Source organism: Gossypium hirsutum, chromosome A10 (assembly GCF_007990345.1).
Source record: "Gossypium hirsutum isolate 1008001.06 chromosome A10, Gossypium_hirsutum_v2.1, whole genome shotgun sequence".
NCBI classification, from domain to species: Eukaryota; Viridiplantae; Streptophyta; class Magnoliopsida; order Malvales; family Malvaceae; genus Gossypium; species Gossypium hirsutum.
The window spans coordinates 72,040,704-72,064,665 of NC_053433.1; the positions used below are offsets into that span (position 1 = coordinate 72,040,704).

General features: G+C 31.4%; 1 protein-coding gene and 1 pseudogene across 2 annotated transcripts; both read right to left on the reverse strand.

Moving 5' to 3' along the window:
• Positions 1-807: 807 nt before the first annotated feature.
• LOC107915116 (methylenetetrahydrofolate reductase 2) lies at positions 808-5,586 on the reverse strand. 2 transcript variants are annotated; one of them, XM_016844257.2, is made up of 12 exons: positions 5,338-5,586; positions 4,488-4,929; positions 4,351-4,411; positions 4,188-4,270; positions 3,918-4,091; positions 3,423-3,596; positions 2,794-2,894; positions 2,573-2,684; positions 2,112-2,192; positions 1,835-2,012; positions 1,300-1,634; positions 808-1,098 (listed from the first exon to the last, which is right to left on the reverse strand). In XM_016844257.2, exons 2-12 carry the CDS (start codon positions 4,884-4,886, stop codon positions 1,015-1,017), a joined length of 1,782 nt encoding a protein of 593 aa, XP_016699746.1. In that variant the 5' UTR covers positions 4,887-4,929; positions 5,338-5,586; the 3' UTR covers positions 808-1,014. The 2 variants fall into 2 exon arrangements, with proteins under 2 accessions (XP_016699746.1, XP_040935101.1); XM_041079167.1 differs by lacking the exon at positions 5,338-5,586 and adding an exon at positions 5,011-5,255.
• Positions 5,587-6,687: 1,101 nt separating this feature from the next.
• LOC107915114 (glycine-rich RNA-binding protein 2, mitochondrial-like) lies at positions 6,688-8,972 on the reverse strand (annotated as a pseudogene).
• Positions 8,973-23,962: the final 14,990 nt, after the last annotated feature.

A 23,962-nucleotide genomic window follows, 5' to 3' on the forward strand; every position in this document is an offset into this window, starting at 1 on the left:
ATAACAATGCTAAAGGTCCCAAAAAAATCTTTAACATTGGTGATGCACAAAACCAAAACCAATTTCCAAATGGCCCAACCTCCTTCAAAAGTTCCTCAAAACAAAACTTCCATAAACCAAACTAAAAGTAACAACTAAGAAAACCACTAAAACAATAACTACCTACATCGTCAAAGCTTTCAGAGAAAACAAAGTAGACTACAATCACAGCCATCACTTTTAGAAAAAGTAAAATGGACTTTAATTATGAACATGCTTTCACCCAATAGCACCTATCGTCTGCCAAGAAAACTACCATAAAAGTGATTTTAAAAAAAAAAACTAGAAGGAAATTAGAAAGAAAGTATAGTTAAAATATCGTGCAATACCATTAGATTAAAATATGTTATTTTGAAAATAAAATCAAAATGCTAACTTATTTTGAGAACTGAAATTTTAAATTCTTTTATTCAAAGAAAAGGAAGCCATAGCATTGATGACAAATGTTAAAGCACATCTTGTATACCTAGATTCAAATCTTATTATATGTAATTGACATATATAAATATCTAATCCCATCATATGTTGTCATGTGTAGAATTAATTCTAGTTTGGATTATTTTGACATATTTATGTTTGTACTATGATCACTTTATATGCACTGTAAATTCAATCTAGAATAAACTTCAAATAACAATATGTTAACTAAACTGAATTGAAAATTAATTTCAAGTCCGATGACCTGGTTAAGATTATTCTGGTTCTAGTTCAAATAACAATATATGTAAGCATTTAACAGCCAAGAAATACGTTGATGCATCGCATAAATAATAATAATAATAATAATCTCTTGATATATTGTAATTTGCATGATGAAGGGAATGGTTAAAATTCCAAGGAATTATTATTACAAATTTCTCTCTTTTTTTTTTAAAAAATCATTATAAAAAAATAACCTGACAACTCAAACATAATGATACTATATGGGGCTTAAGAGCTTTGGTAAGTTCAGGGCTTGAAGGCAGCAATCTCATCTTAAAGGTCTCCAAAAACAGCAAAAACATCACTACCAATGTAATCATTATCAACCAAACTCACCAAATAATAGCTGCTCTGAACCTGCAAAAAATGGAAACCAACCCAATTCATTATTATATTTATATGATTCTTGTCAATAATCCTATGAAAAATGAAGTTGCTTGAGTGAAGAATATAGGGTAGGCAACCGGAGGCCTTCTATAAGATCAGGTTAGGTGAAACCCTAGCAAGCATCAAAGTGATCAACTACTGTTCGAGATTTGGATAAGTTCATTTGCTAACCTCTTCTAGCAATTTTTTCGACGGATCGCCTTCTGGGTACAGTGCAGCCCATGCTCTTGACCAGATTTCGAATGCTTCATCCTTCCACACCATGAAGCTGGCAGGATCCACCACTGTTGGCTGGACTATTTCTTTGGCTGGGAACACTCCCCAAGTTACAGCATTAACATCTGTCGTGCCAATGTTCGATATCAAATTCCCTTTTTTGTTGACAGCAATGTAGGTAATAGATGACAAGGGCTTGCATTTATTGACAAGTGCATCTAGTTTTTCCTTTGAGCAAAAAAACTCAAGATAAGCCTTCTGGTAAACATACCCTCCAGGGCCACCCCAACCTGCAAGCAGCCAAGTTTGAACAAGTTAGAGCAAACACAGCACCAGCTTTTACTACAAAAACTGTAAGCTGAGAAACCATAGGCTCTTAATATTTTGAAGTTTAATTAGCAGTCTGTTTCTTTGGATAATCTTCCAATTTTATGCTCAATAAAATACATAATTCAGTTCCCTCTTTAAAGTCTTAACACTTGGTACTTACCGACAGATGGAGAATCAGAGCGTTCACCATTGACAGCAGGTTGGCTATTGATAGTAAGGAAACCCTTCAAATTGATCTTTCCCAGCTGTTCATGTATGATCTTTGTCTCAGGCTGAAGTGAATCCAGTTCGGACCAAGGACTACTTCTCAACTTTCCCAGACAATAACTTTTAAATTTCTGACAAAAACCAGTTCGAGATGAACAATATCATAATTATATTCGACTGACATAAAACTAGAAAAGACTGAATAGATTCCAAGCTACAAATTCTAGTACCTCTTGAATATCATCAATGCTTTTCAATGGGGAAGCCCATTCTTCTTGAAGTTTCTTGTCACGTGCTCGAGGCCTCATGAACTATTAAGAAATTAATCACTTTGGTCATACAAAAGAACTAATTGACTAGTGGCAACAGTTCCCTGACCAAACTATAGGGCACGACATATCAACATTTGAGCAATAAAACAATATCACAAAAACGAATAACTTCTTACATGAAAACAAATGTTTGAGTTGCAAGAATAAAAAAATAGAAAAAAAATCAAACGTTTAACTAATGTATCAAATTCCCATGAGCATCTAGCATATACTACTTATAAATGCATTTGACATTTACTATTCAAATTGAGGTTTCATATAATCAATAGTAACTCCAAGAGAAATTTAATGCATCAAAGATGTTTTGTTATGATTTATACGAAACAAAAGAAAAGGGCAAAGGTTCAACCACTGTGTACCTGATGGTCTGTTAGTGCACCATAGGACGGATTTCGAGAATCACCCCATCGCCCATATGGGTACTGATCCCAACCAATAGTCCTGGTTATGTAACTCTTAGGACGGTTAGACCTGCCATCATTAGCTAGAAGCATCAGATATCCATGAATATTTAAAAATTATAACGCATTAAACTGAAGATAAATAGCTAAAGACATGAAGTTCAACATCTATCACACACCAAAATATTGGACGAACATCTTCTTTAACACGAAAAACATTTGCAGGGCGTCTCCAAGGTAAGGACCTAGAAATTTTGGACTCTTCAATCAATCCAAGATTCTGCCAACATAAGCCTACTATTAGCATGGTGCAAATGAAGTGATGATACATTGGAAAACAAAGATCAATGTAGCTGACCCAAAACTATTGCCAAAATTCATTTATCATTTACTTTCAATAGAAGAAAAGTAAGTTCCTTACAGTTTATCTTAAATTGAACAGCAAGTCATTTTAACGAAATTTGTGAGTAAACCCCAGTCTTATTCTATACTTGCACGTCTTTGCTTTCCTTAATTATTTGAACTGATATTCACCTAATTATTTGAAAGTAAACAATGGGAAAGCTTGACACTGAAAATGCTAAGAGGCAGTTCAAGGTTTTCTAAAATAAGTGAAGAACAAAAATATGTAGTTAAGAGTTCTTATTAACCCTGCAAGTCTTCAATTTGAGGGAGGAAGATATCTTGAACTACATATTTGTTCCAAGAATTTTCCTTTCTAAATTTCAAAGTTAAAGAAGTAAATGCTATTCCATAATCACCTCTACATGCCAAAATAATGATATAATATGGGATAACAAAAACCAACCATTAGGATAGCTAATGCAGATTTCTCCATGTTTAATGTATAAAGGTGCAATGTCTTAACCCCATGAGCTAAAATCTTGCGGCACATTTCTGTTCCAAGGTGAACTCCATAGGCTTTGACAGCTTCTTCGTTGTCCTTGATAGCCTCTAAGGCAGCAGTAATCTCAGCTGGTATCTACAATGAGCCATGCAGGTGTTACATTTTTAAAATGTTAACAGAAATTGCCACCAAAAATAGCTTTTGTGGCCACTCTTTATAAGCGGATGTAATAATTAGTTGCCAAGAAAAAACAAGCAAAGAGTGCATTGCAATGACGTGGGATGCCCTTCCAAATTAGAGGCCTTCAGAACCTTGTATCTTTTAGCCTTTTGAGAAGAATGATGCTGCTTTCATTTCCTTCATGCAAAAACATCCCACTAGTACATGCACCATTTGAATAAATTTTACCAAATTGATACTATTTAATGCTCAAAAATATCATGTTATACCGCATACCTTAGTTTTGCAAAAGCCAGTCATTCGCAAGAAACCCTTGTAGTTATTAATGGGCATAATACCCGGCACGATAGGACAATTAATTCCAATTTGGCGACAGTCATTGACAAATTTGAGAAAGATATCGGTATCATAAAACAGTTGAGTAACAATCAGATCAGCTCCTGCATCAACCTATGTAGTAAAGAAGATTTTAGCATGAAAATTAACCAATATAAATTAGAATTAAGACAATATTTTCAAATCAAGCAATGAGTTAAAGAGTAAAACCTTTCTCTTTAAGTAGGCAAGTTCATTCTGATAAGCTTCAGGTGTGGCTACACCGTCATTTCCTATGGCATCGGGATGTGCCTCTGAGCAAAGAAAGCAAACTATTAATCAAAAGCCACATGAACAAGCCTCTTATATATGTATATATGTCTATGAAAAGCACCTGGATAACCGGCAACTGTGATGCCAAAGTAGTCACCATATTTAGATCTGATATGTTTCACCTAGAATAGGAATTAAAAGTTAGTAACATATGTACATTAAGAAATAAAAACAGGGCAGAATGAGCAATGGCTTTACCAGATCAAGGGCACAGGAGAAGCCGCCTTCGACCTGGACAAACTTATCCTGGCCGTGAGGGGGATCACCTCGGAGGGCGAGAACATTCTGAATACCGTTGGACTTGATGGTCTGAAGAGCATGGTCAATCTTCTCTACGGGCATATTGGTGCAAGTGAGGTGCATCATCGTCTCCACACAGATGATATTCTGCATCTTGTTAGCAATGTCGAGGGTGAGATCAGCAGTGGAACCACCTGCACCCCATGTAATGTCACAGAAGGACGGGTTATGAGCAACCATACGATCCATTCTCTCGAATAGGTTGTCTACTCCATCCTCAGTCTTTGGAGGGAAGAACTCAAAGGAAAACACCACTTTCCCTTCTTGCAAAGATTGGATCTTCTCTATCACCTTCATCTTTAATTGGATCTTGAACTCTCGGTGTCACCAACACCAACTTCTGCAAGAATTCAATATGAAACTGAGGTGTTTGGAGAGATAAAACAAGAAAAGAACAACAGGAAGTCGCAACAAAACAAACCCAAGACCGAATCTGAATCTAAAAGAATAACCGATGGTTCAGAGCAAAAACGATCAATTTGAACATCATAGAAGAAGATAAAAATGGGCAATCTTGAAATCAATCCTTTCTAAGTAAATCGTATAGGATAAAGCATGAATGATAAACTAAAAGTCATAGATCAGATGAGCTAAAATTTAAGCGGCTACTGTTAAGAAATACATTGTGAAGAATCAACAAGGCACTAAACAAAGACTGAAAGTCCAAATCTAACATTTGTAGTAGTACATTGTCCCAAATTCATGGAAACACAAAAATATCCCAGAAAAATAGGAAAAAGAGACTCACAAATGGGTTTGTGGTTGGTTAAGAGAGAGATGGGAGGTGGAGGCATTGCAATGGGAGTATTTGTATTTGAGAGAGGAAGGGAACGGATGGGGGTTGGTGTCTTTTGAAATGACGTTGTTGCCCACTCAACAACCCAATGGCCTTATCCCACTCTCAATTCAGTATTTACCCATTAAAGGTCAATACCATACGGTTTAATTCTTATGCCCCTGCCCTTTTGCACTTTTTTTTAATTTAGCAAAACCAATCTCTTTAATTTGAAAATATATAATCAATTCAGATTTAACTAAAGTGTTATCAAGTCAACTTTGATTTCTAAATGGGAGATTAAATTTTTTAAATTTAAAAAAGTAGAGGGAGTGAGAGGAAATTAGACCATAAGATACAAATACGGTTGTCGTATATATTGCTTACCAACCACAAACAGCGATGCCGACATGTTGGTGGCGTCAGCTTGAAATGAATCACAAAATTGGCGGTTGTATTTTCCTTTTCTTACCAAAACTCACTATTATTTTATTGTTTTAGTTTCATCCCTCTTTTTAGTTCGTACACTGAATCAGCTTTTGACCTTTTTCCTTACTCTTTTTATGGCCGATTTTAATAAAAATAAATACCATTTTTAAGAAAATAGATTGATTTTGTGGAGAGAACTGAAACGTATTTTGTAGAATGCATTTTTAACTTTTTAACACATCACTTCTTTTGGTGATTTTGTTTTTAATATTTTCTTCCTCAAGCTTTTTTTTGGTTAAATAATTAATTAATAGTGATTTTAGATTTGATTCACATTTGTATTTTTTATTTTATATCGTTTTAAATTTTTTATTTAATATTTTTAATTAATATTATTTTCAAATTTTTATTTTAATTTATTTTTTAAATTAATATTTTTTTATTTATAAAATTAAATAATTATTACCAATTGTATAATAAAAGTATTTTTTTTATAAATTTGATATTTTATCAAAATGTTAAATATATTTTATTTTGTAAAAAACATCAACTAATTTTTTTGATATATTTTTTATACATATAATATTTATATATCAAAAATATTTGTTTCTTCCTCCTATAATGTGGGAAGGTTAATTTCTAATATTATAAAATAATTTTTTCAAACATCACTATGTTTATTTATGAAATATTTCAAATACAAATACAAAAATATATAATACTAAAATTTACTACACTCATGATATAGATTGAAAAAAAATATTACACATGAAAATTATATTTACTAAAAATATTTTGGCAATATTTAATTGATTTTATAAATAAAAAGTTATTAATTAAAAAAAACCTTGATAACTCAAGGAAAAAATCACAATTAATTAATCAACCTCTAACTAGAGAAAACTAGTTGCATAAGTTTTTAGCATATAATTCGAATATAAATAACTGTATCATCAAATCTACTAGCTCTAGGAACATGATTATGGAAAGATTTTGATGCGAGAACCTAGTAACCAGCATCCCTACCGAAACTATCACTACCACGGAAACCACCATTACCACCATAAGCTCGAGGGCCGCCACTAGGTCTTTCATTGGCATAACTTACTCGAATATTTGGCCATTGAGTTCCTGTAATTTCAGTACCACAAAATAATCAAATACCAGATTCACCAGAAACATGTTCCATATACCAATGTCTTTTTTCCCTCACCTGACCATCCATGGCTGACAAGGCATTGCTGGCAGATTCATCATCAGCAAAGTTTACAAAACCGAAACCCCTAGACCTCCCTGTGTCTCTATCGATGATAATCTTAGCTGACCAACATAAATCAGAGAATGAGAACGTGAATAGAAGCAGGCGTTATTAATCTGTAATAGATACCATCATTCATAAACGACATTAAAAAAACGCAGAGTTCACTGGCCAAATCATTAACCAAGTAGACAAGCAACCTGGTTATAGTTTTCAATTAAAACACAATACTACATGCTCACCAGCAGTCATCATTATTCAACTTCTGCCATGAGAAATCTCTAGAGATAAACTAGTAAGCATTTCGAGAATGGACAACACGTATGAATAGAGCCTAGACATGCCAAACTATGCGTTATGCATCCAAAACACACAATAAATGAACAACAGCAAACACCTAAGAAACACATTAAAATTCCTAGTCACACTTTGTGCGCTGTTACAAGTAACCCATGCCCGAGGGAAAAGATAGAACAAAAGAACCCCATTCATCTGCTTGACAAGAAAATGAAGCTACTATTTATATACTAGACTACAATAGTCAAACTTACAAAAAAACCAAAAACATAATATCATCAGCATTAGTGATACAACTCACCTTCTGTCACATCACCAAACCCCGAAAATGCTTCCTTGAGAGTTTGATCATCAGTTCCATATGAAAGGCCTAAGAAGCATAGATTCAAGTCAAATACACAATATAAATTATATCTGCATCAAATCTTCAGCCAAGAATCCAATGTGTCAATACCTCCAATAAAAAGCTTTTTGGTTGATGTGGACATGCAGCGAATAGAGCTAAGCATGGATGTAGCTGGGATTTGCCCATTTAACCTCAGAAGGCTTCCAAGTTTGCTAGAAAATGCCATAATATGTTACTGTATCATTTTTTTTTTCACAGCACCACCAACAAGAAGAACAAACATAAACATATGTCATGTTAGTAGCAAGAAAACCAAAACAACACATTGCAAATCCCAAAAACAAATCCTATTAGATTATAGCTGAATGGGTTTAACATGTAAATCAACCTCACAAATATATCCATAATATACCTACAAAGAACATACAAGATCAATGAAATTCAGCGAAACAGGATGAAGATACAATGCATACACACACAACCACACATACAAAAAAAAAGACAAGATCACTGCAAAGAAGTTCAGTCAAGGCCAACACGAGTAGCAGGAGAGAAATTAAAATAATCCCAGTCGTTCAATATGAGAGCCAACATTTTACGCCATCATTGCATTAAATTAAGAATTCAAGGTTATGATTGAATTTATAACTTTTTTATTCATAATAAACAGTTTTACATAGATGTTTATTCCTTCTTCAAAAAGAAAGGGTTAAACTTCCCAGTTATTCAAGTAGTAAAAACAAAAGAAAATAGAACATGTTATCATATATCCCATGAACAAGAAAACTATTGCACAAAGAAAAAAAAAGTAAAAACCCAAAAAGAGAGATATGCTACATAAACATTAAAAACAATCAAAAAAGAAAAACCCTAAATAAAATCAACAAAACAAGATAAATTAACCCGAAAAGAATCAGAAAATTCATCATCTAAACTTCAAATTGATGCCAAGAATGAAACCCACAAGAGCTATAAAACAAAATTACCTTTAAGAAGAAAAAAAGTACAAAGAAATTTGTCAGAGAAACAGCAAGAAACGAATGAAGCTCCTAGGGTTTAAGAGCTTTGAGCCACAATGAAGAAAAATATCATCCCTTGCATCGTTTAATAGAGGGGAGGTTTAAGGAGCTTTGCTTAGATACGGTGTGGGTGAATTGTAATCTTTTCCTCTTCTGTGCTTTGATTGGTTGTACCCGAGTGATACTTTGGTCGAGCGTTGGTCTTCCGTAGCGAAACGTACATTATGCAATGCGTAAAATTGAGGAACCGTAGAGAAAAAGACCGTACGTGGGTGAGGCTTTTCCTTTATGTTATTGCTCGGCGGTATGATCAGTCCACGTCAGCAAAAATATCTTGAAATTGGGTTGGGCTCTAAACCTGGTTATTGCGTATACATTCAGTTGGTCGGGTTTTTTAATATTAAAAATCGAATAAATTAAATTTATCACTGAATAAATCGAACTTAAAAGAAGTAAAATCGAATAAATTGAATTAAAAAATTTTAATTCCATTTTTTCGTTTTTAATATGGATTTTTTTAATTCAAGTATTTATTATTTTATTTCTTTTTTTACATAATTATCTTTTTTTTCAATTTACTAAGTTGTATCACTTTTACTTTTATTTTTTAAAATTATTTATTAAAGTATTAAAATAATTTTTAATGAACTCAAAAAATCAAAAAATATCTCTTTTTTTTTACATGGCCAACATATCATTACTTTGATATATGAAATTTATCATAAAAACAATCGAGTATATGAAATTTATTATTTTATTATAAATGAAATATTTATCATTTAATTTTTATCAACTTTATACATATAAAAAAGTGATAAAAGATTTCCCGGGAATATGCAATTTCAAATTATTTTATATATAAATTTCATAAAATTAAATGATATTTTTTTTTATTTTCTTGCATATAAATATTAAATTTAAATTAGTTTATATATAGTAAATGATAAAAATTAAAATGAATATCATAACAAAAAATTAAATTATCAATTTGGGTTTTAATTACTAATGGTATTAGGTTTAATGAGTTTAGGTTTTAAGAGCATTAAATTTTAATGTGATTTGGGTTTAAAATTTAAATTTGGGCTTGGATATGTAAATGGTTATGAGCTTATAGCTTTAACCGGTTTATTCAGTTTAAAATGTCAAAGCTAAAAATCAACTAAATGAATGAATTAAACCGAACATAAAAATTGATTGAATTAAAAAAGAAAAAAAAAAGATTTTTCGGTTTTTATTTTTTTCACACTCCTAAAAGCTTGGCCCGATACTTTTGTTATTAGGGTCTTTTATGGACTAATTAGGAAGTTAAAAATTTGACATTTATTTTATTTTAGAGTAAATATGTGATTTAGTCTCAAATTTGGGAGTGATGGATTCAACTCAATTTGGTTAGATTTTTTGGATTTTTTAGATTTTCTATATTAATTTTTTATTTTAAATTTTTAGACTTATTTTAACAAATAATTTTTTTTATACTTCTACATATTATTTGGTAAAGTTTCATAGTTTATTTTCATAAATATTTTTAAAAAAAATAAATTTTCAAGTAAATTAAAATAATTAGCAATTTTTATATGGTACTTTTTAAAAATATATTTTCATATAAAAAATTTAAGTTATTTTCATTATTTTAAATATAAAATATTTATTTTTATACCATAAAAATTGAAATTAATTATAAATTAAATAAAAAATAGAATTCGATTTAATTTTGAATAACCATAATTTTTAATTCGTGTTTCCTAAATTATTTAAACATCTCAATTCAATTCGATTTCAATTTTTCTTAATAAATAAAAAAATTTATTTGACACTATCAAAGAGAAAATACATTTTTTTAATCAGATCCAAATAACTTGTGACAAAAGCTCTCTATCATTTAATCTCCATTTAAAATTTCTCCAACTATTTTTTCATTTATTTTTAATTAAATTTAAAATACTTTTTTTATTTTACTTTTTTTTATTTTACTTTTACTTTTAATTCATTAATTTAATATAAATTTGATGTGGCAATGTATTCGCAATGACATTTTAAAAATTGTTGAGATAAGTTTTTGAAATGGCTATCTATGCATCAATGAAAGTAACCATTATACAAACTTTGTAATTTATCTTATTTATTGACATGATTGACTAATATATTTTGAATATTTGCTTGCACTTTTTTTAGGATCTTGTGCAACTTGTCTAGTGTTTATTATTGAAAAAGAGATTGAATAACGTAATGTTACTTTTCAAAGAGTCTTATGCAATCTGCTTACCTTATATACCGAGATGCAACTGAAGAAGATATGGGCTAACTTTATGATCTTTTGTATCCTTACAACAAGGATAACTGATTTGATGAAATTCAAATAGATCAAGATGAATTAAATGTTACTTTGTAAAGATGGATTTGTGCTCTAAATATGGAAAGCTTGTTCAACCTTTATAGATGTATTATTGTTCAAGCAAGTTTTTTTTGGAGTGCTTGTTAAAATGCCAATAGTAGTAACCATTACAGCTAGTACTTCAACAAGCAACATGACTTGCCATTTTTGGAGTTGATAATCTTTTCAACAAAATCAATTAGGCCACAACTTAGATGATTTTGTGAATGCGTGTTAGCTCATATTTGAATACACATCTCATGAAACAACAATTTTTGAAGATTAAATAGAATTGAATCAAGCAAACTGGATCTCTTGTTTCGTGGAGATTGACTTGTCTTATTTTGGAGATCTTTGATTCATTCTGGACTTTGTAAGGAATTTGTAAAGCCTTAAATTCTTATATTGTTGGTGATCAACCCAATTAAGCAACAAGTAAAAAATAGTAGAAAAAATTGAGAAATTGAACATACAAATTTAACGTGGAAAAATTCCTCCAAAGAGGATAAAAAATCACGGTTAAAGATAATTTTACTATAATGGCAAAAGAATGAAAAGTACAAAAGATGGAGATAAAAACTAAACCCCAAAAACTCGAAAACAAAGAACCTTCAAAACGTAAACACAAAATTCTCTAAATGTATTATGAGTTCAAATCTCTAATGGGTGTATTTTCTAATGTTGTAAAAGAGCCTATTTATAGGCTAAATTCATAGGTCAAATAATAATAAAATAACCTAGACTAATTAGAATTTGATTGAAACAAATAAACAGAGTTTAATTAGAAGATTATTTTTCAAATTTGACTGAAATAGAAGTCATACTCAACATATATATTAGAGGCTTGTGTAAGTTAGAACTAAAGAGAGTTAATAGCACTTATTTGTTCATTAATGAACTTAAAGTGCGTTACCTAGATCATTAAGTACAGAAGTAAAAATGTTATAGTTGATATGATAGGACATAAATCACTTGTTGTATTAAAATTAAAGATGGTGAATTTTGCTTACTAAATTAGACTTTGCAAATGTAGGGAAATCGAACTGTACAATAAAAATTATTTATCCTATTTTTGTTGTGTTTATCGTAATGCCATCTGAAGTGCCCACTTTTAACTCTGTCATCACTTCCATACTCCATGTTATTAAAACAATTATTGATTGTAAATTTTAATAGAATAACTAAGTTATTGAAATATGACACATGATTTACCTATTTCGTACCTATTTCACAGAATCTTTTCCCATTAGTTCCCTTCCTTCTACTTTCCTTCTTTGTGTTGTAAAATTATTCAAATCAATGAACATTTATTTGGCACTCAAAAGTTTGAAGTCATGAAATTGGCTGGTTTGTCATTTTTATGTCAATATTAGAGTTAAAAATATTTGAAAGTTTAAAAAGACTTTTTATTTTTAAATTTGTTTAAGTCGATATTAGTGTCATGAGGTTAGAATTTTAATCTGACAAATCATGTGGCTTTAGACGATTTTTTTGCTTTAAATCTCTCTAAGTCAACATAACTCTCGAAAAGGGGTAATTCTTCTGAAAATTCTTTAAGGCATTGAAAATAAATAGAAAGCAACTCAAAATTGAATGAGCAACAAAAAAGCTTGGGAAGCCACAAAAAAGCAATGCACACCAAGTGTTTAAGTAGATGCTCTCAAATATATTCTTTTAACTCAAGAATGAAATACAATAGGATGATTACAAATGAGGGGAAAGACCTCTATTTATAGTTGAGCTCTTTAGAGATTGAATTACATCAACAACTTAGATTATTGTTTATCTACAAGATGAGAGTCTTAAGGGATTTAAACTATATACATATTTATCTCATAGGATTTAAAATAATTATCCTAGTAACTCAAATTTTACTAGAGTGTTTTATTAGGTCACCAAGGCAAGTAGATGAGATTTTCATGTGTTCCATGACTCAAATCAGTTTAAGTGGGTCAAATGAGCCTTATTTAATCAGTTGACCTGTATGGGATATTATTTGTGTTTTCTTCACAAGTTTTATTCCGCGGCCCGTGACATTAGCTTGTACGAATGCATACCGGTCCATATTGATTGGTAAAAAAATTTAATATTTTAAATCAAATTTTTTATATTTTTATATTAACTACTTTTATTTTTTATAATTACTTTTAGAAATAATATATAATAATTTATTTAACTTAATTACTAAATTTAAAATTTATATTAAAAATATTTAAAACGAAAACACACGTACAAGTATTAGAACAAAAACTATACATTCATTAGTATATTACTGACTACTACTAATATTCATAATAATGGTTCATAAAATCTTCAATGTGTAAATATATTATCTAAACTTTTTATTCAATCAAATTTTTTATACTGTAAGGTAGGTTCCACTGAAATTTTTTAAAAAAAATCTATTAAAAATAGAAATCAAATAAATGATTGACGGAATAAGTTAATTAAGGAATAAGTGGATCTCATTAAAACACAATATGAGAATTAAAGTACAAATAATTATATTCAAATAATTGTTCACATATAATTTAAGTTTAAATTTTTATTTTTAGCACGTGTATTCTATTTTTAAAAAAATATAATTATATTTATTTTATTGATATCATTTTAATAATTTAAAATTGGCTTAAAGCCTCAAATTTTTTTAAAAAATTAAGCTCCTACCTTTTTTTACACTTAATTAGGCACTTAAACTTTTAAAATGCATCAAAAAGGCCCTTAAACTTCTTCAAAAAAAGTAATTAAGCCCTTACTTTTTTTCCACTTAATTGACAACTTAAACTTTCAAAATGCATAAAAACTACCCTCAAATTTTTTCAAAAAAGCAATTAAGCCCTACTCTTATTAAAAATTATAAATAAATAATAAATAAACAACATATTTTATAAAAAAAATATTAAATTTTAATAAAAATATAAAATTTATTAAAATTTTTATATATATGTCGAAACCCCTTTTTTATTTTTAAAAAACATGAGTTGACTTTAAAAACGAAAATGGAGTCACCACCAATCCTTTTGTTTAAGTGTGATTGGATCACCTTATAAAACATTTTGTTTTATTTAAAATATTGATTTTGGCCTACGAAATTATAGAAAACAGGTTCAGGAGTCGGTTACGTACGAGGAAAGATTAGCACCCTCGCAACGCCCAAATTTGGTACCAATTGATTAATTAATGTCCTAGCATTGAAAATTTGAAAAAAAATGTTAAAATATGATCCCTTTAAAAATGCATGAACAACTCGAGTTGGAATTTAAGATTCTCCTGTTCTGAAAGAATGAAATATCATATCCAGTACGTTAGGATGCGATATTTTAAACCCTCGAGACCAAGACCTTCTCATGATTTACAAAACTCATGCCTCAAAAAAAAAGATATTCAATTATTTGGTCAAACGAAAAATCGACACTCAACACATTAGGACACTATTTCCCGAATTTTTAAACACAAAATATTGCCTTTTTTTTAAATTTTCGAATAGGCGATTATAAAACCAGCTGAAAATATATTCGTTTAGTTTACTTAAGGATAAAAGGCAATCGATATTGGGCGAAAATTGGAATTTAAAATTTGATGTAATAATAAGAAACATTTAAGCATGGTATCTAGCATGAAATAAAAATACATGACGATGATATTACATGAATGATAAAAAATAATAAGAACACAAAGGAACAAATTAAGGTACATGCAATGGCAACACATCATATACTATACAAATATTAATATTAATAACCGAAGGCTAATGAATTAAAAGCCAATTTTAAAAGAGATTCCATGCAAACTAGAGGTGATCATGGGCCAGGTCGGGCCGAGCCGGGCCCAGACAAAATTTTAGGCTCGTCTACTAGGCCCTAGCCCGGCCCGACCTATATTAAATTTTTTTTCTTATTTCATTAAATAAAAAATTTTAAAAATATAAAAAATCAAATATATTTAAAAACATAAAAACAAATATTAAAACAAATAAAAATGATACTAAAACAATTCTTAAAACAATACACAAATTGATAATATAATAAAAAAATAGTTATATTAAAATTTTAAAATGATTAAAAATAAAATAAAAATATATTAATATATAATTCGGCCCCAGCCCGGCCGAGCTCGGGCTAAAAAATCTTACCCGGGGCCCGGCCCTTTTTCTAAACGGGCCTCATTTTTTTGCCCAAGCCCATTTTTTGGGCCTATATTTTTACCCAAACCCTCCCATTTTTCGGGCGAGCCTTCGGGCCAGGCCGGGCCGCCTAGCCCATGATCAGCTCTAACGCAAACTACACAAATGAAATATAACAATTTTTAAAATAAAATAAAATAAAATGAATAATATGAGAGAGAAAATTTGAAAACATCACTATACAAACAATACAAAAATTTTAAAACAAGTAATAGATATAAAAGTTTAAAATAGGTAAAAAAGATAAAAATAAATAATATATTAAATAGTAATATACAAATGAATTTTAAATAAATATTATAAAGTAAGTAATATACAAAATAATATATATATCAATCTACATAAATAATATACATAAAATAAAAAACTTAATATAAATAATTGATATATGAAAATACAAATATAAAAAAGTATTTGAAATAAACAAAAATATATGACAAAATAGGGTCTTTATAAGAAATAAATTATATATAAATAGATTTTTAAAGAAAATATATACATAAAATAATATAACATCAATAATATATACATAGAATAAGAAAATAATTTTAAGCTAAATTATGTGTAAATGTATAAAATGTATAAAAATATTTAAATTAAATATCATATAAATCTTTAAAACATGGAAATATATAAAAAAAGAATCTAAAATAAGTAAAATTGAAAAATAATATAAAAATATACAAAAGTAAGTAACAAAAATATTAAAACAATGCGAGATCAAACGAAAAAATAAAATGTTAAAAAAAATTAAAACAATAAATAATGAATAAATTATAAATAATAAAACACAAAAACTAAATTAAAAAAAAAGACTCAATTGAAGTAAAAACCAAAGTCAAAGGAATGATTTACAAACAAATAAAGTTATTAAACAAAATCAAGGATCAAAATAAAATGCACGAAAACACACGAGGATTAAAAATGTAAATGCCCCAAATCTCCGAAACACAGTGCTTAAATGCGGACTAATTTGAAACAATGCTCAAATTTCAATGACAAATTAAGAATAAGAAAATTGAAATAGGGCCCAATCATAAGACTGCGCACAAGAAAGGGACTAATCGTGTAAATATCCCCTTTAAGCAAAACGAGTGGATCCTCATGGGTACCGGGTCGGGTTGAATCGGGTCACTTTATATGGCACAGTTTTGGAGCCAATGAAACAGGCCTTAAATGGTGTCGTTTCAGATACATTATAAAAACTAAAAATAAACCTTAAAATTAAAACACTTAGTCATTTAAAAGCAGAAATAAAAAAAAAAAAACTAAACACCCCTTTTCACTCCCATAAGAGCCTTGTTCAATGGGTTGGCATTCTCAACCACAAGGAATCAAAAAGGAAGGGCTCTCTGTCGGATTTGATTTTTGACGAAGGAGAGACTCCGACGACATATCAACAGTTTAGGTACCCCTCTTTTATCCCTTTCTTTTTTATTTTCTTCTTTGCAAATGGATTTTTAAAAAATAAAAAAACAAGAGAAGAACAGAAAGAAAAAAAACGAGATATTGAATCTAATTGAAAAAAGGAGAATCATCTTTTCGAAAATTTCCTTTTGCACTAGATTACTTTTTTATTAATTCGTATCCCCTCCCAAAACCTCTTACATTGTGGCTTTATATAGCCAATTTTACACCGTTTGGTAACTGGATATTTAGCCCTTTTTTACAGGTACGTGGGCAGATATGCCACTGACGTGGCGTGGTGGAGCGGCGCACATCTTGAAGGAGTGGTGCGCAACGTGAGGCATCTGGAGGCTGACTTGGTTGCGGCGGCTGAAGCACTTGAGACTAAGGTTTTCTGTTTTTTGTTTTTCGTTTGTTTTGTTGGGCTTTAGGCAATTGGGGTTTGCTTGGGTAGTGTTTTTTTTATTTTGAGCTTTCATTTGCTTGTATTTGGTTTTGGCTTTTTAGTGGTTTGGGCCGGGCAATTTTGGCCCATTACAATATATTTTATAAAAATCGTAAAAAATAAAAAATTGTAAAATTTTATAAAAATCATAAAAAAAACTAACGACCCCTAGTTTTTTCAATTAAATTCATCACGTGTTGTAACATAGCGTGACATGTGGTGAAAAATGATAAAAAAATAAAAATCAATAAAAAGTATAGAAAAATTATAAATTGCTTCTTTTGGTACGATAATTTTTATAAAGTTTTTAAAGAAATTTAGATTTCTTTACATTTTGTATAATTTTCTTACGACTTTATAAAAATTTTATAATTTTTTATATATTTTATTATTTTTATAAAATTTTACAATTTTTTATATTTTTATGAATTTTATATATATTTTTATAATTTTTAATAAATTTTTAATGTTTAATTTTTTAATTAAAATGTAATAATATTTATAGCTTTTATTGATTTTAAATTTTTATATATTTTTTTGAATTTTTAATAAAAGCAAAGGCTTAACTGCTTTTTTTTTAAATAAATTTGAGGGTCTTTTTTATGCATTTTGAAAGTTCAAGTACCCAATTGAGTGCAAAAAAAAATAGAGGCTTAATTGCTTTTTTTTTGAAAATGTTTGAGGGCCTTTTGATGTATTTTGAAAATCCAAGTACCCAAATGAGTGAAAAAAATAAGGGCTTAATTTCTTTTTTTGAAAAAGTTTGAGGGCTTTTTGCACCCTTAAGCCTTTAAAATTTTATTGATGAAAGATATTTTCCTACTAAATAATTAACTAAATCACATAGCATTTATTATTACTTATTTATACTTAGTCAAGAATCAATTGATGATAACAATGAGTATATTTTTAATGTTAAAGTGAGTAGATAAAATTGCATAAATTGTTTGTTTTTGTTGTTAATTTTATTAATAATTGTATTGTTGAATATTTTCTTAGGCTACTATATTATATATAATGATTTGATTTTAGACTTGTTAATTGTTCGAAGAATTTTTTTCTCAAGTATTATTGATATTTCTTATAATATTTAATATTTTTTTAGAATTTAAAATTTTGTAGTTGTGTAATTATAGTTTTACTATCAAACATGAAATAGGGAATGATGATATAATTACACTCTATCAATCAAACATGGACAAGGAATTAGAATTCCTTGATAATTACATTTACATTCAATTATTATGTGGTGTCTAAGCACACCCTAAATTTTTATTAGGTTAAAGAATAGAAATGGTCAGTAAATTATTGACTTCGTCCTATTTTGGTCACTCAATTATTAATTTTTTTATTTATTTACTAAACTTTTCAAAATTAAATATTTTGGTCATTGAAAGTTAATTGCGATTAAATTTTAAACGGAAAACTGACATAGAATTTTGATAATTTCCACGTAATTTTCTCGAAATCTTCAAAAGCCATTATGTGTAAAAGGTTTGAGAATGGTCTTAATGAAGATATCCGAGTATTTGTTGGCATCCTAGAACTAAAAGAATTTGTGGTGCTCATTGAGAGAGCATGCAAGGCAGAGGAGCTGGTAAAAGAGAGGAGGAAAGCGGCTTTTGAGTCGCGAGATTCAAAGAAGAGACAAATAGGGAAGTCACATCAGTCCTCATCTAAGAGATCGAAGGAATTCATTACGCGATCAAATGCTTCAGTGGGTTTTTCGAATAGAAACAAGAACCGACAAAACACAATTTCTAGAGCCCAGGCCACTTCTATCGCAAGCGTCAGTAATGTTTAGCCAAATAGGCCAGAATGTTCGCAATGTGGTAGATGTCACTTCGGCGAGTGCCGGGGAAATGAAAAGGGCTGTTTTAAGTGTGGATCATTAGAACATTTCATCTGAGACTGTCCCAAAATGGAAGAGAGAGAGAAAAAGCAATAAGTGAAGGCAAGTAGTGCTCCATTGAGGAGTAGACCACAAAAGAACTCTGGAAGCGGGGCTACTAGCAAAGGTGCACCAAGAGATGCTGCTATGAGGTCTGAGGGCAGAGCGCTTGCAAGGACTTACGCTATTCGTGCCCGTGAAGAGGCAGAATCTCCTGACTGATCACGGGTATCTTTTCTATACATGAAATATCTGTTGTTGCTTTAATTGACTCGGGGTCTACCCACTCTTATATTTGTATGGAATTGATTCCTCATATGAACATGATAGTAGAATCCACTGAGTTAGTGGTAAAAGTGTCCAACCCTTTAGGCAGACATGTGCTAGTGGACCAAGTATTTAGAAATTGCCCTTTGACAATTAAAGATCATTGTTTTTCGGTTAACCTGATGTTATTATCGTTTAATGAATTTGATGTAATCCTTGGGATGGATTGGTTGACTTCCCATAGTATTGTAATGGACTGTGGGAGAAAAGTTATTGAGTTGAAATGTGAAGACGAAATTGTTCTTAAAGTTGGACCAGATGAGTCGGATAATTTACCTGTAATAGTATCGTCTTTGACTGCTGAGAAATATTTGGAAAAAGGATATGAAGCTTACCTAGCTTTTGTGTTGAATACTCAAGTGTCTGAGTTGAATATTAAATCGGTACCAGTGGTTTGTGAGTTTACAGACGTGTTTCTGGAGAAATTATCTGGACTACTTTCAATGAGGGAAGTAGAGTTTGGAATCGAGTTGATAACAGGCACAGCACCCATCTTAATTGCTCCATATAGGATGATTCCTACAGAGTTAAAGGAGTTGAAAGCTCAACTACAAGAGTTAGTGGACAAAGGCTTTGCGAGACCGAACTTTTCCCTGTGGGGTGCTCCATTGCTTTTTGCGAAAAAGAAAGATGGGTCAATGAGGTTATGCATCAACTATAGATAGCTCAATAAGGTAACAGTGAAGAACAAATATCCTTTGCCAAGGATCGACGACCTATTTGATCAGTTAAAGGGAGCCACTGTATTTTTCAAGATTGACCTGAGGTTAGGATACTACCAATTAAGGGTGAAAGAACAAGATGTACCAAAGACTGTGTTCCGGACAAGATACGGGCATTATGAGTTCCTTGTCATGCCTTTTGGTTTAACTAATGCCCCGGTGGTATTTATGGATTTGATAAACTGCATTTTTCGGTTGTATTTGGATAAGTTCATGGTGATTTTTATCGATGACATACTGATTTACTCGCGTGATGAGAATGAACACGCGAAGTGTTTGAGAACTGTGTTACAGAACTTGAGAGACAAGAAATTGCACGCCAAGTTCAGTAAGAGAGAATTCTGGCTTAAGGAGGTTGGATTTCTAGGACACATTGTGTCGGGTGACGGAATTAGAGTTGACCCAAGCAAAGTCTCGGCTATATGTTGAATAGAAACCGCCGAAGAATGTGACAAAGGTCCGAAGCTTTTTGGGTTTGGCTAGATATTATAGAAGGTTTGTTCAAGGGTTCTCTATGATAGCTACCTCGATGACAAGACTGCTGCAAAAAGATGTCAAGTTCGAATGGACAGAAAAGTGCCAACAGAGTTTCGAGCAATTAAAGGCTTTGTTGACCGAAGCCTCAGTGTTAGTGCAACCAAAGTCGGGTATGGAATTTGTGATTTATGGCGACCCCTCCTTGAATGGTTTGGGGTGTGTGCTCATACAAGAAGGCAAGGTTATAGCCTATGCCTCAAGACAGCCAAAGCCACATGAGAAAAATTACCCGACACACGATCTAGAGTTGGCAGCCATCGTGTTTTTATTGAAGATTTGGAGGCACCATTTATATGGAGAGAAATGCCAAGTATTTACTGATCACAAAAGTCTCAAGTATTTGATGACTCAAAATGAGTTGAATCTGCAGCAATGAAGGTGGCTAGAATTGATAAAGGATAATGAGTTGGTGATTGACTATCACTCGGGAAAGGCGAATGTAGTCGCCGATGCCTTGAGTAGAAAGTCATTGTTCGCTTTGAGAGCCATGAATACTCAGTTTTCTATGTCTAGTGATGGTTCGATCCTAGCAGAGTTGAGAGTTAGACCGACATTTCTACAAGAGATCCGCAAAGCTCAGAAAAGTAATAATGAGTTGTAAGCTAAAATGGCTCAGTATAAGACGGAAAATAAATCCGAGTTTCATGTTGGTGTCAATGGGTGTTTGATGTTCAAAGATAGAGTTTGTGTACCCAAGAACAACGAGTTGATTCGGAAAATTTTAGATGAGGCATATAGCGGGTGTTTGTCCATCCACCCGGGCAGTGTAAAATTGTTTAACAACCTGAAGAAAATGTACTGGTGGTTAGGGATGAAAAGAGATATTTCAGAGTTTGTTCTGAGTGTCTTGTGTGTCAGCAAGTGAAGACTGAACACCAAGTACCTTTGGGTTTACTTCAGCCTATCATGGTCCCCAAGTGAAATTGGGATAGGATCACTATGGATTTTGTAACAGGTTTGCCAGTAAATCCGAAGAAAAAGGATGTTGTTTGGGTTGTTGTGGATAGGCTAACAAAGTAGGCACATTTTATACCAGTGCGTACCGACTACTCCCTTGAGAGATTGGCTGAATTGTACATTTTTGAGATTGTGAGGTTACATGGAGTGCCTTTGTCTATTATTTCGGATAGAGACCCGAGATTTACTTCGAGGTTTTGAAAAAAGTTACAAGAAACTTTGGGAACAAAGTTGAGTTTTAGCAGGGCTTTTCACCCGCAAACCGACGGCCAGTCGGAAAGAGTGATTCAGATTTTAGAAGACGTTGCAATGTTGTGTTCTTGAATTTCAAGGTAGTTGGGAAAGGTACTTGCCATTGGTTGAATTCACCTACAACAACAGTTATCAGTCAAGTCTGAAAATGATGCCTTATGAGGCTTTGTATGGGCGAAAGTGTCGAACGCCCTTATATTGGACTGAGCTCAGAGAGGGTCAGATTCACGTGGTCGATTTAATCAAAGAACTAAAGAAAAAGTTAAAGTGATTCGTGACTGCTTGAAAGCTGCCTCGGATAGACAGAAATCCTATGCGGATTTGAAACGAAAGGAAATTGAGTTTCAAGTTGGCGATAAGGTATTTTTGAAAGTATCCCTGTGGAGGAAAGTCCTCAGATTTGGTAGAAGAGGCAAGTTGAGTCCTCGTTTCATAGGACCATATGAGGTTATCGAAAGAGTAGGGCCGGTTGCCTATCGATTGGCTTTTCCGTCTGAGTTGGAAAAGATTCACGACGTGTTTTATGTATCCATGCTATGCCGATATAGATTAGACCCTTCATATGTGATTACACCACCAGAGGTTAAGATTCTTCCGAACATGACTTATGGCGAAGAGCCGGTCAAGATATTGGCTTGAGAAGTCAAACAGTTAAGAAATAAGAGTATTGCACTCATGAAAGTTTTGTGGCATAGACACAGAGTTGAGGAAGCTACATGGGAATCCGAGGAGGCTATGAGAGATCAGTACCCGAACTTATTCGCCGGTAAGATTTTCGGGACGAAAATCCCTAAGGGGGAGAAATGAAACAACTCGATTTTGGGGTTAGTCAGAATAGTGGTATTGGGACCACAAATACGAAGTCAAATAAATTATTTTATTATTATGTTGGAGTCATTGCATGTTTATATTAGTGTATGAAAAATTTGGTGGGTTAATTTTGACATTCATGAGCTCAATTGGGAAAAAGGACTAAATCGCATAAAATGCAAAAGTCCTAAATTGATAGCTAAAGGTGTCAAATAGCTAGAGAATAAAATTAGAGGTCTTTATAGGGCAATTAGACCTTATTGTGATAGTTTGGCCGGCCATGGGAGGTAAAAATGTTGAAAAGTCAACATTAGGTATGTTGATGATATAAGGTGTAATATAATAATAACCTAAGTGCCTAGCCTTCATCTTTTTCATCTATTCTTTCTTCTCAACTAAAATTTTCAGCAAAAAATGGGGTTTTAAGAGCTTGAAATTTCAGCAACTTTAAGCCTTCACAAGTAAGTGATTTTTATGGCTTTTCTTGAATATTTTTGTACTTTTGAGACACTTGAAGTATAACTTTCAAATGAGAGTACTATTTTGCAAAATGATTAAGAGTTTAGGGTTTTTCCATGAAAGGATTTGTAATGTTTTCTGAGTTTTTATGGAAGAAAATGAGTCTTGGGTGTCTTATAAACAACTTTTGTGAAAGATGTTAACATGAAAACACATAAAATGACTATTTTGCATAAGTTGTTAAATAGATGAAAAGTATGTAAAATAGTGGGAACATAAAGTTGCTATAAGATTAGAAATGGTTCAATTAGGCTTAAGATGTGAATAAATTCGATAAAAATTGATTGTCGGGCTCAGGGGTAAAATGGTCATTTTGTAAAAGCTTAGGGGCAAATTGGTTATTTTGCCCAATTATGTATTATAGAGTGCCTAGATTGATAAGGTGACTAAATAAGTGCATTTTTTATTATAGATCAAGAAATACCGAATCTAAATCTAGACTGGGAGAAAACTAAGCAAATCGACTAAATCGACTAGTCGCCACATTTTGTAATTCGAGGTAAGTTGTATGTAAATAATACAACTACAATGTTAATGTATGTGTTGAATTGTACTTGAAATTAATATAGCATGCATTGCTTGATTATGGAATTGAGAAAACATGATGGTAATAAAGATAGTAGAGTTCTCGTTTGAGCATAGGAAATAAATCGGATATTCATGTCATAACATATGGGTTATTGTGAGCTAGTGTAAGACATGTCTAGGACATGCATCAGCCACATTATGAGAGCCAGTGTAAAACTATGTCTGGTATATGGCATCGACATTAAGACGAGTGCTAGTGTAAGACATGTCTGGGACATACATCGGCCTCGAGACGTAAGC

Coding starts and splice junctions, on each gene's coding strand:
- LOC107915116 (XM_016844257.2), bottom strand. CDS start 4,886: ATGAAGGTGATAGAGAAGATCCAATCTTTGCAAGAAGGGAAAGTGGTG. Junction 4,412..4,487: donor TCTCCTGTGCCCTTGATCTG/GTAAAGCCATTG, acceptor TTCCTATTCTAG/GTGAAACATATCAGATCTAA. Junction 2,685..2,793: donor GATGTTCGTCCAATATTTTG/GTGTGTGATAGA, acceptor TAATGATGGCAG/GTCTAACCGTCCTAAGAGTT.